General features: G+C 39.0%; 2 protein-coding genes across 12 annotated transcripts in view; both read right to left on the minus strand.

Annotated features, from left to right (window-relative positions):
• Positions 1 to 380: 380 nt before the first annotated feature.
• On the minus strand, positions 381 to 8,564 carry F2R (coagulation factor II thrombin receptor). Its single transcript, XM_027635309.1, has 2 exons — positions 8,415 to 8,564; positions 381 to 1,822 (listed from the first exon to the last, which is right to left on the minus strand). Exons 1-2 carry the CDS (start codon positions 8,485 to 8,487, stop codon positions 624 to 626), a joined length of 1,272 nt encoding a protein of 423 aa, XP_027491110.1. The 5' UTR covers positions 8,488 to 8,564; the 3' UTR covers positions 381 to 623.
• A 3,389-nt stretch (positions 8,565 to 11,953) lies between these two features.
• Positions 11,954 to 15,953, minus strand: part of IQGAP2 (IQ motif containing GTPase activating protein 2) — a 128,594-nt gene continuing 124,594 nt past the window's right edge. For 9 of the 11 annotated variants that reach the window (XM_027634598.1, XM_027634594.1, XM_027634593.1 and 6 more), the window contains 4 exons: positions 15,221 to 15,381; positions 14,291 to 14,434; positions 13,288 to 13,396; positions 12,709 to 12,822 (listed from right to left, as the gene is read on the minus strand). In XM_027634598.1, the coding sequence (XP_027490399.1) occupies positions 12,709 to 12,822; positions 13,288 to 13,396; positions 14,291 to 14,434; positions 15,221 to 15,381 (528 nt within the window). Of the gene's footprint in view, positions 12,823 to 13,287; positions 13,397 to 14,290; positions 14,435 to 15,216; positions 15,382 to 15,953 lie in introns of those variants that run through there. The other 2 variants (XM_027634590.1, XM_027634597.1) reach the window with 2 other exon arrangements.

A 15,953-nucleotide genomic window follows, 5' to 3' on the forward strand; every position in this document is an offset into this window, starting at 1 on the left:
CACCAAAAGCTAATTACAGCTGCTGAGAATTATCTCCATCGACACACATTGCACAACCAGCAATAGCTGGTTTTTGGTTTTGCTCACATTCCAAAACCCATACAGACTGTTTTGAAGCAGAATATATAAAAATGTAAAATAAACAGTTTCATGTCTGAGGTTCAAAATAATGCTAAGAAAATTCCGGAAGTAATCACAAATAGAGGGAAAAAAAAGTCTGGAAAGACATTTTCACTTCTTTTTCAGGAACTACTGGATAGATGGAGTGATTCCATATGTATGAATTTATTCAACCTGATAGATACAGTTCAAAATACTAAAATGGGATTTCATAAAACCTCTACAATAAACTGAATTAACAATGCAAAGGATTTGTCTAAAAAAAGTTTATTTGAAAAACACTCAACAACTATTATCCCCTTTACGTGAACCTGTTTACATACACTATATGTATACACACACACGGACAGAGTTTTAATTTGAATTGTGCATTACTATAATGAATACAGAACTATGTATCACAGAACACCTTGGTCTAAGGTTTTGCATTTCTTGGATATAACACAAGTCTTTTTTTTTGTCTGAAACTGTGTAAAAATTAAACATGTATAAGACACATTATCTCAATGCATTGCTAGTAATTTCCTGTAAACACTGTTATTTACATTAGTAGTCAATGTAGCCCTTCTACTAGTGGTAGACATCAACTGGCCACTGCTGTTACTACTGTTAGGATCAAAAGACTTTTTACAATTGAAGAGACTGAAAAATTGTCTCTGATACTGAGAAGAAGCATAGTAGTAAATAAAGGGGTCAATGCAACAGCTAACACTGCTGATACAAACACTGAGTAGATAGGCAAAGTAGAGATACTCTAAGCTGTTGTCATAAGAAAAATGGATATAATGAATTAATAGGAGGACATTTGTTGGTCCAAAGCAAATAACAAAAACAGAAAAAACCACAACACACAAGAGCAAGGCCCGTGTCTTCTTATTTTGCTTTGCAACAATGGTAGAAGAACTAAGACATCGAATGATACACACATAACAGACTGTAGAAACTATAAATGGCACTATGAAAAACACAGAAGAGAAGATGGAGAAGAAGTGGAGGTAATAGCCATGAAGTTCAGATTCTCTTAGCACATCGTGGCAAGTAGTTATATTTAACCTGGGTATTTCCATTGTTTGCTCTCTCATGAGGAAAGGTATAACCCCGCTTATTGCTACAAGCCATATGATGAAACAAATCAGCGAGGCACGTGTTAACGTGCGCCAACCAAGAGACTGCATGGGATACACCACTGCTAAGAAGCGATCGAAGCTTATGCTCGTCATAAGCATTATTGAGCAGTACATGTTACAATAGAAGGCAGCAGTGACAAAACGGCACATCTGAGGTCCAAAAACCCAGTCATTTCCAGAAAAGTGATAAGCAATCTTAAAAGGAAGCACGCTTACAAACAGGACATCTGCCAGGGCCAAATTCAGCATGTATATTACAGCTGGCTTCTCAATTTTCATTTTTTTCAGAAACACGAGTATTGCTGTGATGTTCAGAGGGAGACTCAGCACAAGCACGAAGGTGTAAACTGAAGGTACAAAACCTGTCAGCCATGGACTAGTGAGGTATCTATATGTTTGAGCTGATACCATTTGTTGTTCACGTGGGAATAATCCAGTCTGATTGGTGGCTCCTGATCCAACTTCCAAGTAATTTTCAGTATCACCTTCAATAGGTATAAGGTCATCATGGTGACCGACAGAAGAAAAGAGTGCAAAACTTCTGACGCGTGGTATGCTGCTGTTATTTGGAAAGGCTGAAAAAATAAGACAGGGTTAAGATTAGTAAGCAAATATTTAGATGGTATGGGGAAGTGAAAACATCTTACAAAAAGGAAAGCTAAGATTACATTAGCAACACAAAATAATAAGGTTAATTTCTGATTCAAAGCACAGGCTGCCCACAGAGCAGCCTTTTTATTTTAGCTCCTGCTACAAATTTGGGTAAGATGTCCTCCTTTGCCTTCTATCTCTTGGCTTGGAAGAGGCTATTAGTAGTGATCCTAGCTGTCCTTAAGGACCCAATCTAATCTTTGCTTTCTTTGACACAAACACAACAGTAAATTTGCCACCCTTGAAATGATTTTGCTAGACCCTTCACACATTTTTTAAGAAATGAGATGCTGAGATAAATACTAGTATTCATACACAAATTCCTGTTCGAAGTACTCATCACCAAAGTAACAAAAAAAAAAGTGCCAGTGAAGCATCATGTTATTATTTCTGTGCTCTGGAGATATCTTATACAACCCAAAGGCCCCCATCAAGACAGATGGAGAAGTCTACATGCAGTTTTCAAGGTAGACATGGATCAACCTTTTCACTGTAACAGACAGGTGAACATAGATTGCATTGAAACACTTTCCCAGTTCTATTTATCCTGTCCCACATCATGCAGAACAGCATGTGTCTGGTGCACCCTAGGGGCACTTCTGTTCCCTCTACAGCAGGTTCTTCCGCAGCACGGTTTGGTGGCTGTGACCAAGTCAGAACAGGGTATCTCTTCTTTCTAAATGTAAAGAGTCAAGAATTTGGCATGATAGTGTTGAATGTGTAGCATGAGTTGATTTATGTACCAAAAAAAACCCCAAACCAATCCAAACAATCCAAAAAGCTATTTAGGCATTATTTCAGCAAAGTTGTTTTTATGGAGAATCACTTTGTAAGACTGTCATTTTCAGCTTTGGCTTAATCTAGTTAGGTGTAGGATAATTCAAGCATTGTGGGCGGACAGGAGTAGAAAGTTACTACTACTTAAATAATTCATCTAATTAGCTATGTAACTGATTCTTTGTTATCCTAGAGAATTAAAATAAAAATGAGGGTGTGTTAGCTCAGATCTGTGAACTTAAAGTACATGGGCATGATTCACCTGTGTAAAATGCTGCTACTTAGACATAATTATTTGTTCTACAGTAATTCAAACCACGCAGGGGAGAACAAAAGCATGTGAAGGATGCAGATGGCAAAGAGAGGAGTGTCTGCAGCTTTAAGCAGACAATTACCTCACTTTGTATGAAGGCTGTGTGAGAAGGACCCTGCCCAGCATGAATTTTAATGAAATTCAGACTTGAATGTGGGGAGAGATCAGAAGAGTTGGTAGGGAAATTGGTGATTTTTTTGAAGCTGCTGTGCTTTGTGTGATATGCTGTGTCACAGCAGCATTCTGGAGGCTGAGGGGACAAAAGAAGGGAAGTGTTTGAGATAATGATTTTCATATGCAAAGTGACTAGAATGCAAAGTGACTAGAAAGTCAGAAAAAAAGATGCTGGATGGGAATTTCAGCCTGGGAGCTTGCTGCATACATTGGAGTAGGAACGATTTAGTTTGAAACAGAAATATAGAGAAATATGTGAAATTCAGTGTCTGCACAGAAGGGCACTAAATACATTTATAGGGTTGATTCTGCTGTTTTAATGAGAAACTGACAACAGGCAAAACTATAGATCCTTAATCTTTAACCTTAGCTATCCAATTGCTTCGACTAAAGTTGAAAGTTTAAGAGTCAGCCCCTAGCTCAGTAGTTCAGGTGTGGCACAAGTTCTATTTAACACCTCTAACTTCAGCCTGTGGTTGACATCAAGGACTTATGAGATTTTCTGAACTTAATGACTATAGCAACAGAAATATGTCACAACTGACACCACTGGTCTTCACCTTTTTTGGGAGGACTATAACTATACTTGAATGAAAAAAACCCCTAGCTTCTTATGCCCAGAAGCTTGTCTCTACTGTAAAGATGTCAGTAAACGTGATGAAAAATCTTGAACAGTACCTACTGTATCTCCAGTATATGCAAGTTTTATGAATTCAAGATTTTGAATATGTATTTCTAAAGCAGAAAATTCCTGAAAGACAATGATGAGCCTAGTCCCTCAAAGGTCTACATGTCCTTCTTGATTTCTCCACCACTGAAAAACTGTGGAAAACTAAATGAAGAGGTGACATGGTTTCATCTGAGGAAGGTATGTTTTTGGGAACACAAATATAAATGCACTTTATGAGAAGGAGGGTAAACATGTGCCGGGAGTTAGGAACTGTATTGCCCAGATTACCTCTCCATGATGGGATAACTGAGGCACAAGCACCCCTCTCATCCCAGTATCCCTGAACTTTGAAGGACTCAAGCCAGCAGTGCTGCAGTGTCACACTTCTGAGGACAAGCAAGCAAACCAGTCAGAGACACTGATCCTTAATGAGGGAAATTAAATCACTTAATGCAGAGGCCCTTGGCAGTAACCTGACCCACTTCTCATCAGTATCTCCTAAGTTAGAGCAGTATGAAAATATGCTACTGGAAAAAAAGTTATGATTGGACCAGGTACCTTTTATTGACTTAGCTATTGCTTATAGTTAATTGAACATTGCTAGTAATTTTAATTACATCCTGAATTATTGGAGCCATCTTATTTACAGCTTTCTTAGATGAGAGGATTTAGAGACCGCATTACTCCATTATAAAAAAATTTCTAAATATAGAATCCTATTACAATAAATAAGAACAAAAAATTTTACAAATAATTTTAATTTAGTTCTAAGTCTAACTTGGTGTAAACTATCTGTTCTTTGTAGAAGTAAAGACTTTCTAAGTTCAGAGTTGAGCTCAACCTTCATGCTGTCAACAATGCCTCCATGCTGTCCTCTGTACTCAGTCCATGTCCCTGTCTTGAACTTTGATGACAAGAGGTAATACTTGAAAGCCAGCTCCATGGAAAAATGTAATGAGACCTCAAGCTTGCTATTTTTGTGCCACTTGATGATATAGAGTGGTGATTTACTTTCTTGATGAAATTAAATTTAGTTATAATTTAAAAGCTTGATAGCCACATATCACTTTAGAAAGCTGCTCGTATGTTTGTATGACCCAGTATCTGTGTAATTCTAAAAAAAATACTGCACTCCGTACTTTCTGAAACAGAAGACAGTTACTGCCCTGAGGTTTTGTATTCCTTTTGTGTCAGTATTTATTGGAAAATGCCAATGACAGATTCATACACAGAAGGGAAGAAGATGAAATGATGTCATATTAATTCAAAGGATCTCCATGAACCTTCATAATAAACAAAAAGGCATTACCTTTAAGCTGGGTTAGTACAAGACAGCCAATACAGCAAGTATTCTAAAGAAAAGATCTTGCAACTGCTCTTAGATAGCTACAGCTATACCAGAATCTGTGAAATAGTCCTTTCTAGCCGTTTTAAAGTTATAATTAGTCTAAAACATATTTCACTACAGTTTAAGTAGTTTTTAATAATCCAAATAATGTCTTAGAAAAAGAGAGGTAAAGCTTGTAGAATATAACTGTTCAAAGGGTCATCTTATTTTTGCCAGGCTGTCATCCAGTCCTTTTGGAAGAAGTTAAGCCCGGTGGATTTCTACTTTTATGACTAATAGTAATATGACAGTTAACAGCTCTGTCAAAATACCTGTAAAATTTAAAAAGGCATGAAAGAACAGGACTAATAAACTATAGACAAAAAAACAACAGGTTGAAGCACAGAGGTTTTATCCTTGTGGAGTGTAGTAAGGACACTGAATGATATGCATATAGTCTTTTTCTTTGCTTCCAAGGACTTCAAAAGGCAAAAATTACATAGAATGAGTACAATGTTCAAACTGCCTGAAGTTTTCCTTTATTGACTGTGGTTTTTGCACCAGTTCTCCAACAAGGACATAGAGGAATGATGTATAAAACTCAGTAATTTGGGATTGTCCAATTTATACTGTGCTATTTTCCATCAAATACTACAAACTATTCATCTCACAATCACCATATGCATATTCTGCTTATCCTGGCCTCTTTTTTTAATACTTTATACTTACTGCTATTTTTTTAATACAGAATTATTTTAGCATTTCATATGGAAGGGGCTATTGTGCATACTGTTCTGTGAAAGGAGAATTAGAGAGCAAAAAATTCAACAGCTTCAACCAATCTTAAAAAGAACTCTTGAGCTGCAGAAAAAAATTTAAAAATATTTCTGTAGACTCAGAAATCTGCACAGGATGTTACAGAACAGCAATCTTCATATCCCAAGGGATATCTTTGTGATGTGGGAGACTAAAGAATAGGCTCCTACAGAAGCAATTAAATATATTCCCTGTGTGCTGCCTATCAACAATTAATACCAACTTCTGGGCATTACTGGGGACAGGTGCACCCACACCGCTGGTGCTGGTTTATAACAAAAAGCCAGTTTCTCTTATCTCCTCTTTGTATAACTCAAAGTGATAAGCATCTAGAATCTAAATTACTCAGTGGCCCATAAATTAGGTACTTGAAGGCAAACTGTGAAGTGTATGCCAGATGTATTAATAAACAGGGTAAGACACAACCTTGTTGTGATGACAGTTAGTTGTTTTCATAAAAATAAACACTGAATTGTCTTTAAAAAAATCTTCAACAGTCCACATCTCCATTTATACAGAATTCGTTATTGTATTATAGGCTAATTAGCAACAACTTGAACACATCTTCCTGAAGTATTGTTTTCTTGCAACCAAGTGTCTGCTCCTTTTTTCTTTTCCTTCTCCATCTCTTTAACTACACATGCTGGCTCTAAGCAACAGTAACATCTCTCTATCTGGCTGTCAGTGTCCCAATGCAGAAAAGTCCACCTGGGCAAGTTCAGACCTTGGTCAGCCACCTCAGCAACATCTGGGCAGATAATCTGCATGCATTTAACGCCAATGCAATGCCAAACTATTGCTTTTTCACCTGTCCACAGAAACAGCACACGACAGTGACGTGGTACCTGTGGATACTGATGGACAGGGACGAAGCATACGAGAAGCTGCAGATTCAAGGGCAGAGCTGATTTAGGGATACAACAGTGCCTGGGCGATGGGAATTAACTACACTGGTAAAAACAAGGAAGGTTATCTGGGACAGTGGGGAAAACATATAGTTACAGTGGAAGCGACAAGGAGAGCAGAAGACATACCCAGATGGTCAGACTTGGTGAGTTCTGTTGTGCATGAAGTAACTTGTTTGAATTTTTCTTTTCCTAACGATGCAATACAGTAGCTACTGTTTCCAAAGGAAGTAGCAAATAAGTACCAGTAGCTACTGTTTCCAAAGGAAGTAGCAAATAAGTACCGTAGTTCAGAGTGCTCTTTAATGAAACTGTGATTGCAAAAGGCAGGAAAACAAGTTTGAATGTCCCATAAACTGTTCGAGTAGCACCCAACAGTGCAATCTTTTTTCTAGCACTAACATGGATAGTTTGTCTTTTACACCACCACCCCCTTTTTTTTAAAAGACATTTTCCTTAGAATTCCCATATAAACGCAATTGTGATCTCTACATTACCACTTATTCTTGTGACAAAAAGTTGTTTAGCAAAAATTATTTGTCCCCTTTGATACTTTCTTCTCAGCATAATTACAAACACTAGGTCTGTCCCCTTTCAGTCTTCAGTTCAGTAGTCAAAGTACACCACACTGAAATATCCCCTTAGTTGCTCATCTAATCAGCCCTTTTCTGTACAAAGGGCCTGAACAGATGCTTCACAGCAGGCATCTCATGGGACTAAGTTATTGTACAGCAATACTATCATCACTAGCTGATTGAAAGAAATGTTAAACTGAATGTCATAGAAAAAAACCCCACCTGCTAATCCCTAAACACGTAATATTTGGTACTGCTGTATCTTTACCATAATCTGGGAGGGTTACGTGCCTGCATGGCTTCTCCTACCTTCCTTCCCTCAGCATCTGCATTGTCTAACAAGCTCTGATCTGGATGGATCCACGGTCTCCTCAGTTAGGGCACTGACGTTGCTATTAGTGCTATTTCTAATTGAATAACCATGAAAGTCATCTGCTTGGGGTGGATATTCTGAAATGTTTAGTGCTGGTAGATCTTCCAAAGTTCACGCTCCCTGAAAATTCAGCTGGTACTCCACCTTCTGAAGTTGCTAGTAAAAGGCAATGCCAATTTTTTAAGACAGTCCACCAACACGCCTGGCCAGCCAGCTCACTTCTTTCCATCCACTTGCTATAGCCTGGTCACCTCCTTCGCTTCGGCGAAACTCGAAACCACCCTTCACCACCACCACCAGCCTCACCCCGCCGCTGCCACGTGCACAAACCTACGGCCGCGCTTCACACCAACCAAGACTACTCGGCTCTAACTCGCATTAAAACCCCAAAGCGGGAGCACCGTGACCCGGCTACGTGAGGGTACGCGATGCGGAGGCATTTTTTTTTTTTTTTAATCCCCCTCGGCCCGCGAACACGACGAACTTCCGCGATCCGCGCTCGGCCCGCGCTGCCCAGCGGGCCCACCTGGCAGGGGCGCAGCGCCCCTCCCCTGCCGGCCCCTCCCGAGCCCCGGCGGCGACTCACTGGCGGCACCGGCGGGCGGCGAGCGCGGGCAGCACAGCAGCGCCAGGGCACAGAGCAGCGTCCGGGGCCCCATGGCCGGAGCTCCGTCGTCCGTCCGTCCGTCCGTCCGTGCGAGCAGGGCGGTGGGACGCGAGTGCCGGGGCCGGAAGGCTGGGGCTGGCGAAGGGCCGCCCCGGGGCCGCCGCCGCTCCCTCCGGCGCCTCCCGCTGCGTGGAGGGGGGGGCTGCGCGCCGGGGGCGGGGGGAGCGCTGGGGCTCGGCGGCACCGGGAGGGGAGGGGAAGGGAGGGCAGCGGCCGCCGCCCCAGCAGCACACACAGCCCAGCCAGCAGCCCCCGCGCCGCGGGAATGGCAGCGGGAAGCGCCGGCGTCCAGCTGGGGGACGGGAAGCGGTCGTGGGCTCGGGCGGAGTGAGGGTTCAGGAGGTGAGGAACAAAGGGTTGTGCTCATGGCATTATCCTAAGCTTAGTCTGCCAAATTTGCGCAGGGCAAGTGCCTAATAGGAGCAGTTCCGAGGCCAGCTGAAATACGTTGCTTCCAAAAAGCCTCTTAATACTGATCCGCTTTGTATAAAGGAGATGATGGTGAAGCTTGTTTGTATTCCATGAGTTCAGTAAACTGTCTACTCTACACAGGACAACCCAAAAGCAATGCATTACCCTGCTCTGCAGACCTGTGTGCTACTCCAAGATCCCTGAGGAAGTGGTTCCACTCCGCAATCCAGTGCCATGTGACATGGACAAGCTTTGGAAAATTTGTGCTGTCCTTGAGAGATGCTCATGAACTGAAGTGGTTGAACTGGAACTTACATGAAAGTTGTATATCAAGATACTTTGATAACTTTGCAGCTATTATTTAGGCTTTTTCCTTTCAAAATACTCCAGTGGTGGTTTGAGTGCTTTTTATATATTAGTCCTGTAATGCTTCAGAGCTTTACAAGTGGACACCCTGGTTTGCTAGGATGTGTTGTCTCATCCTCGACTGTACATCCTGCTGTTACAACAAGGAAGATTAAAAAAGGAGAGAAGAGGAGGGTTCTGTTTAGAATTTGTTCATATGTACGAAGTGCCTCTATTACTGCAGAAGCACTGATCTTTGCTTTTAATGGAGAATAAAAACCATGGAAAGCAAATACCCCCAATCGCAAGGACTGGTTCCCAGTAAGTTCTATGCCTGTGTCACTGCAGGTGGAGTTTTGGAGGTGGTGCAGAACTGTTCAGTGGTATCAAAAACCATCGGGTGACTTTGGCCTGTCAACCAGAGCCTTGGGATATCAGAAACCTGCTCAAGTTGCTCAAACAATCTGTTGAAAGAACTGTCAGAATTATTTATGCAAGGGGAATCTGTGAGGCCAGGAATTTTTGGTGTTCCTCTCACAGTCCTACCACTTGCTAAGTTATAGCAGTGTTGAAGCTCACTTCACTTTGTGTAGAGCAAGAAAGAAATAGGAGTTTTACAGCTGGCCAGCCTTTCTACAGCTCTTATCATCCCAAACCCATTAGGGAACCTGCACAAAATGCCTTTTACTTAAGAAATGTATCTCAGGGGGGTAAATCACTAATCCAGGAAAAGGGTTGTCTATCTAGTTATGAACTTCTTGAAATCATGTATGACAGTCTGAGTTCGGATTTTCTGTTAGAGGGAAGGTTGTTGTTTTGCTCCTGTATTCTGTAAAGAAACAAAAGGTGAAATAAAGTTTGCAAATAAGTGCAAAGTGAAACAGAACAAAGCTATTGCTTGTGATGGTGTTTCTGTCTGCTTGGCCAAGAAAGAGCATGTTGTTCTGCAGTTCTGTTGATAATTTTGGAACTTCAGAGCCCCATGAGAATGGATAAATTCCAAAATAAATTAAGGTAGCTGCCAAGCACTCTTAGTCAACTCCAAAGACACGTGATAGAAGAATGCAAACCACGGGGCTGACAGACTAAGACTATTGTCTATTATAATTTCAGGGATAGACAAGTTGTCCAAGGAAAGATACATTTTGTCCTGTGATGACAACTGATGCATGGCCCCTTTCACCTGTACTGGCTTTTTTCTCAGATTTTGAATCAGCAATGTAAGTCTTTCCACACCACCATTTCATGAATGAAACTCGTTTCAGCAAGTCCTATCTAATGCTGAAGTCCCTACGTTGCAGCTTACAGCAGCCTTTCTTTTTTGTTGTATTTAGTAGCTGTCAGCAGCATTGGGTGAACACAATCACTTTGCCCATTTGTATGGTACTTGGTACTACCATCAATCTTATATTTAGGTAGGAATCATTGTGGTCAGTCCTGTTTAGCAGGGTTCATTATTTGATCAGTGACAAAGCCCTATATTGAACCAGTTAATTAAGGAAAAAAACTTATAAAGGAGTTAAAAGAAATTAAATGGTAATTATTCTTTGATGTCCCCTAGGAAGAACAGGAAGCCCAAGAAATGGTTGGAAAAGGTGAGTGCTAGCACATAGATTATACCATTCATACATGTCATTACCTGGGGACCAAATAGGCTTTTCTGAGTTTGTCTACACCAGGAAGTCATGTTGTTTGCGTTAGAACTAGGCAGGCACTAGATTTGTCAAGTATATTACACAAAATTGCATATTCAGGAGTGACTTACTCCTGCAAAGGCTGTGGGGCTCTAGCATGTCTCACCAGCAGAATTCCAGTCTTTGGACACAGAGTCTGGTCTTAGGATCAATATCATTCCTGTGCAGACTTACATGCTCAGTTAGAGTTCGTCAAAAATATAGTGATTAGTCAAGTCTGTTGCAAATAAAAAGGGAACAAAAGATTATGAGTTTAATTCATATTCAAGTACAATTCACTTCTCTCCTTTGAAAGTAAAAGTAAAGTGTTACTTTCACCTTCCTATCCAGCTATTTTAAGTCAACCACGGTATCAATACTGCAGCATTCATTTAAAGTAGTTTATACATAACTAGCTAGAAGAAAAATGGAAGCATGTAGGAGCCTTTTATCTTTTGATTAGGGATATTAGCTGTCTCAAAGTAGTCACATGTTCAGATTTAATGCCATACATGAATTAATATCTCCAGTAAGTGTAATAATTTTTTCAGCTTGTATAATACCATAGGCCAGTTAGTTTATCAAGTGAACTTGTAATCTATGTATCTGCCAGTGACTTTATATTGTTTTATTCCCTTACCAGTGTTAATACTTATTTTGTATTTGCTTTTACAGTTCATTCTGGAATGTCTCACTGTCTGTCTTTTGAAATCTTTGTCACAAGAAAAGTGAAAGTAGGAAATACACACTTTTGCTCTGTGGGTTAAAGTGCTAGTTCATCAGCAAAATCGTCACACTCAATGGCATAGTGGCCATGAAGTCTTCACTGCTGAGCAGCCTTCCCAAAACATACTGAGGGCAATCAGGATTAATTAGATGCAATTTTATAAAAGCACTGAAAGAAGTTCATTCAACTACCATCTGGATTGCTGCTTTAATGATTCCTTTAAATGAAATTTAGGAACCAAGGTAGTTTAATTAGGTAATGTTTATTTTACATAGAACAATCTCCAAAGAATATTTAAAAAAACCAATCTAAATACTGATTTTATTGCATTTATTTTCTTACAAAAAAAAAAGACAGGCACAATTTACGTATTCAAATACTTCAAACTGAACAACTGTTCGCTATTCAGATTTCCCCAATACCACTCCAAAGGCTGTGAAAGTAGAAAATGTCATTTTGCAAGAGGCAGTAGTGCATTTAGTAGGAATGAATCACAAAATACATTTTCGTGAAGTAAGTTGTTATAGTCACTTTATAATTACCTATAAAAATTTTTGAATTGCACAATAAGTTTGCTTTGCAATTGACAACTGCCACAAAACAGGCTAGTATATAACTAAACATTTGCTCAAACTATCCCTTAGAAACAAATTAGGTTTTCTTTTGGTAAATACTTAAAGTCTAGTATGAACTATATTATGTATCTGAGGTAATTTTTAAATGTTTCAATAGGAAGAGGTTTATATATTCAACTAAATTCAATATCTGCCTACCTTAAAATCCATACAACAAAAGCTGTGTGTCCTAAACAATATTTTGATTTGAAAGTACCAATACCAATGAAATCTTGAACTGTTTAAATGAATCAATTTCCTGGTTTTCTCTTCATTATCAATGCTGAAAAGGCACTGTGTACATTCCTCTGAACATTTGGTGTTTTAGGGGAGGGTTTAAAGTTAAAAAGCATCCAACGACAAACTTCAAATAAAAGTTCATAAGCAAAAAAATACTGAATAGACTTCCCACTGATTGATGAAGTCCATGATATCTGAAAACACTATTTTCCATAGAACTTCTTATTCAACAAGAATATGAGCAAATTCACATTCACTTTTGCTTTATCAAACATTTTCATTACAGCCACACCTTCATACTGCATCTGAAGCAAATCCTGAAATGAGAAATAAAATCATTAATGTCTGTCTGAATCCATACTTTACAGCAAAAAGATGGGGAAATTCTCTTCATATGATAAATATCTCCCACTTCAGGTCCTCTTAACATAAACAGTTGCAAGCAGCTATTGCATATGCACAGAAAAATTTACATGTTCTCTAGATCCCAAATTGTAGACTGTCAGTAACAGCAAAACAGAAGAAATACTGGGTTTTGTGCACTTTTATTTTCTTTTTGTATTTCCTGCTTACCACTGAACTAATGTGGCATTTGGTTTCATGCAATTGCCTCAGTATAAACATTAACTCAACTCCATGTCCAGCATCCTACAGAAGCTGTTGCCACATGATCTGCTGCTCTGTGCTGATTGGCTAGTACATATTAAAAAATTGAGAAATAGTTTTTATTTATAGGAAATGCAACACAACTATACAGCAAAGTAACAAAATCCAAAGTCTACCTGGAAATGGAGTTGCACTTTTTCCATCTCAACTCCTAGAAATTTTGCTTTGATTTCAAAGTCACCCACTTCTTCTCCAGGTGTGATATCAAACATCACATTCTTAAACCTCGAAACAAGAAAGGTAATTTAATACATATGCTGTGTAGTTTTATATAGTTTTGGGGGGAAAATCCTGTAGAACACAAAAGAACTTTGACTGCAAGCAGTGTTGTTGGTGTCAGTAAAAAATTAGTCCATCCCTACTGCAGTGTCTTCTTGGAGACTGTACATGGAGTATGAAATACAGAACTCTGAAGTCTTTTGCATTGGAAAAGCAAACAAACCAAAAATCAAAAGGAGAAAAAAGAGCTGAGGGAAGTTCAGTGAGCGAATCAGACCAAGCATCCAGTGGATAGGAATAGGACAGTGAGACTTTTATCCTGCCATGTCTGAGGTACATATTTGCCCCAAGTGGCTTCCTCTACCTGATGAACCCGCTCGGAAAAAAAAAACGCAAATAAATGGAAGCCTGTTTTTCATGTGGAAGATAGATAGGGTAGTGCAAAGGATGGAAGACTTTCACTACTATAGCCTCAAAATGGATGGATACAAAAGGGATGTTAAAGCACCACATCTATTCACCTTGCAATAGCGAGAAAGTGGAGAAAATTAGGTGCTTACTCAGTTACGTGAAAGTGATTAGTCAGAACATGAAAAAAATAATTGCTAGAATTGCTTACAAAACTGGTCATTAGCAATGAGTCTGCTGCTGGACTTCCACTGGTTCCATGTAAGCTGGTGCTAAAGCTGGCTTATTCAAATATTTTCCAAAGGTATATAGCAAGGTACAAAGGAAAAAATTAGTTATGACAATTAGATATTATCATCCTTCTGAATGCAAAAGTCTGAAGTAATTTGAGCTGTGGCCCAGGAAATTGTGAAGATTTCTTTTATCAAAAGTCAGACCCCTCAAGAGATTGTTGATTAGAAAACACTCAGAAATGTTTTATACCACACTTACTGATTGGTTTGAAGATCTTCAATTTCTAGGATGACACCTTTTTCATGCAATCTTGCGGCTGTGTACTTTACTGAGGTCTGCTTCAGTTTTTTGCTTCCCTTCACCTCCTCTTTTCCATCTAGTTTAATTGACCTCCGTGAATTTCTGGAAAGAGATTTATCTGTCAGGTCCTTTATACTTCAGCTACTTTTCTAGCCATATTTAACCTTCCTTCACTCTTTCTTGAACTTCTTTAAAAAAATAGAATTAACATTCAAAAAAATCTAAGAATTAGAGGAATTTTGAGCACAGAGTGAAACATCTAAACATCTTGCCAATGATTCTGAATTAATGTCTTTTAGCACATATTTAAATTCTTCTGTGAAATGCAACCCTTATCCTAAAGAGTCCACAGTCATCACTTTAAAATAACAATTTGTACACACAATGACGTTAAATACTCAGTGATTAGAGTTTCATTTTTGGATCCATGAGGTATGAACTGGAAAAACTTCAGTTCACATCAGTAAAATATTTTCATTTTGACACATCAGTGGCATTGGTGGGAGGATTGCTTTCCAGTAATTGCATCTGACAAGTAAAATTCTTTAGGCATTTATTTCCTCCTTTTTCATTCTAAAGACAAACCTCAAACCTTTTAATGAAGGAAGAAGACCAATAGCTACTTCCCAAAGGTTCATGACCTCAAAGCATGAGGATCTGCAGAGTAGCACCAATTAAATATATTGAAAACATGTATACATCTCAGACCTCTTTCTTTAAGGAAGTATTACATAAATACAAGACTTTACTTTCCAAATTTTGACTTAGTGACATGAACTTTTTAATCTGTAGATTGTCAATCTGTTGGAATCAAAACTTTCAGCTACGGATTAACACCTGATCTGATAAAACACATTAAAAGACACATTAAAAGATAAGAAGACTCACTTTCTTGTTAAGTTGTCTAAACAAGTTTTTATATAGGTGTTGTAATAATTAATTTGTTCTTCATAAAATGCTGTCTTGGAGTTAAGTGCATTCAAAGTCTGCTGGAGTTTCACCAATTCAGCTTTTCGATGATGTCTGTATCTTCTTTGATTCCGGATATCCTGAAGAAATTTATTAATGTAATTGTTTTATTAATTTGATATTTTAAAAAGTATCAGCTTATTACCATTCAAATTTGTAATTACACAATCTGACTTAATTTCTGAAAGAAAGCATGAACTATCATGTTAGTTCTCACACACACAGTAACCGTAGTGAGTACTACAGTTTACATGGCAATCGCTTTGCTACTCATGTATACAAGTGGTGTTATCTTGAGCTCTGATGTGGTCTACAGGGCCCAACAGATACAGAAGTCATAAGGAAGATGGCCACTTTGTGATAAAAATGGAAGCTTCCTTGCACCTATTTTCCAGTGAGAAGCCTAAGAAATAAGAGCTTGGGCTTCTACTAGACAAGAACTAGCTAAACTAGCGCTTAGGTTGAACACAATGGTTGAATTGAGGTAGTTGGGAGTAAAATAAAAGGAACTTCAGTTCTAAGGCTCATCACAATCTTCAGACTGCCTTAATGGCCCCAAACAAAATGACTGGGCTTATCATCATGGCTAGGCTTTATGAACGAAGATTTGAGAAGGACTCTACCCATGCTTGCTGCAAGTGTGCTGGTGGTT

This window comes from Corapipo altera, unplaced genomic scaffold, assembly GCF_003945725.1.
Source record: "Corapipo altera isolate COAL_440 unplaced genomic scaffold, ASM394572v1 61411, whole genome shotgun sequence".
Lineage (NCBI taxonomy): Eukaryota > Metazoa > Chordata > Aves > Passeriformes > Pipridae > Corapipo > Corapipo altera.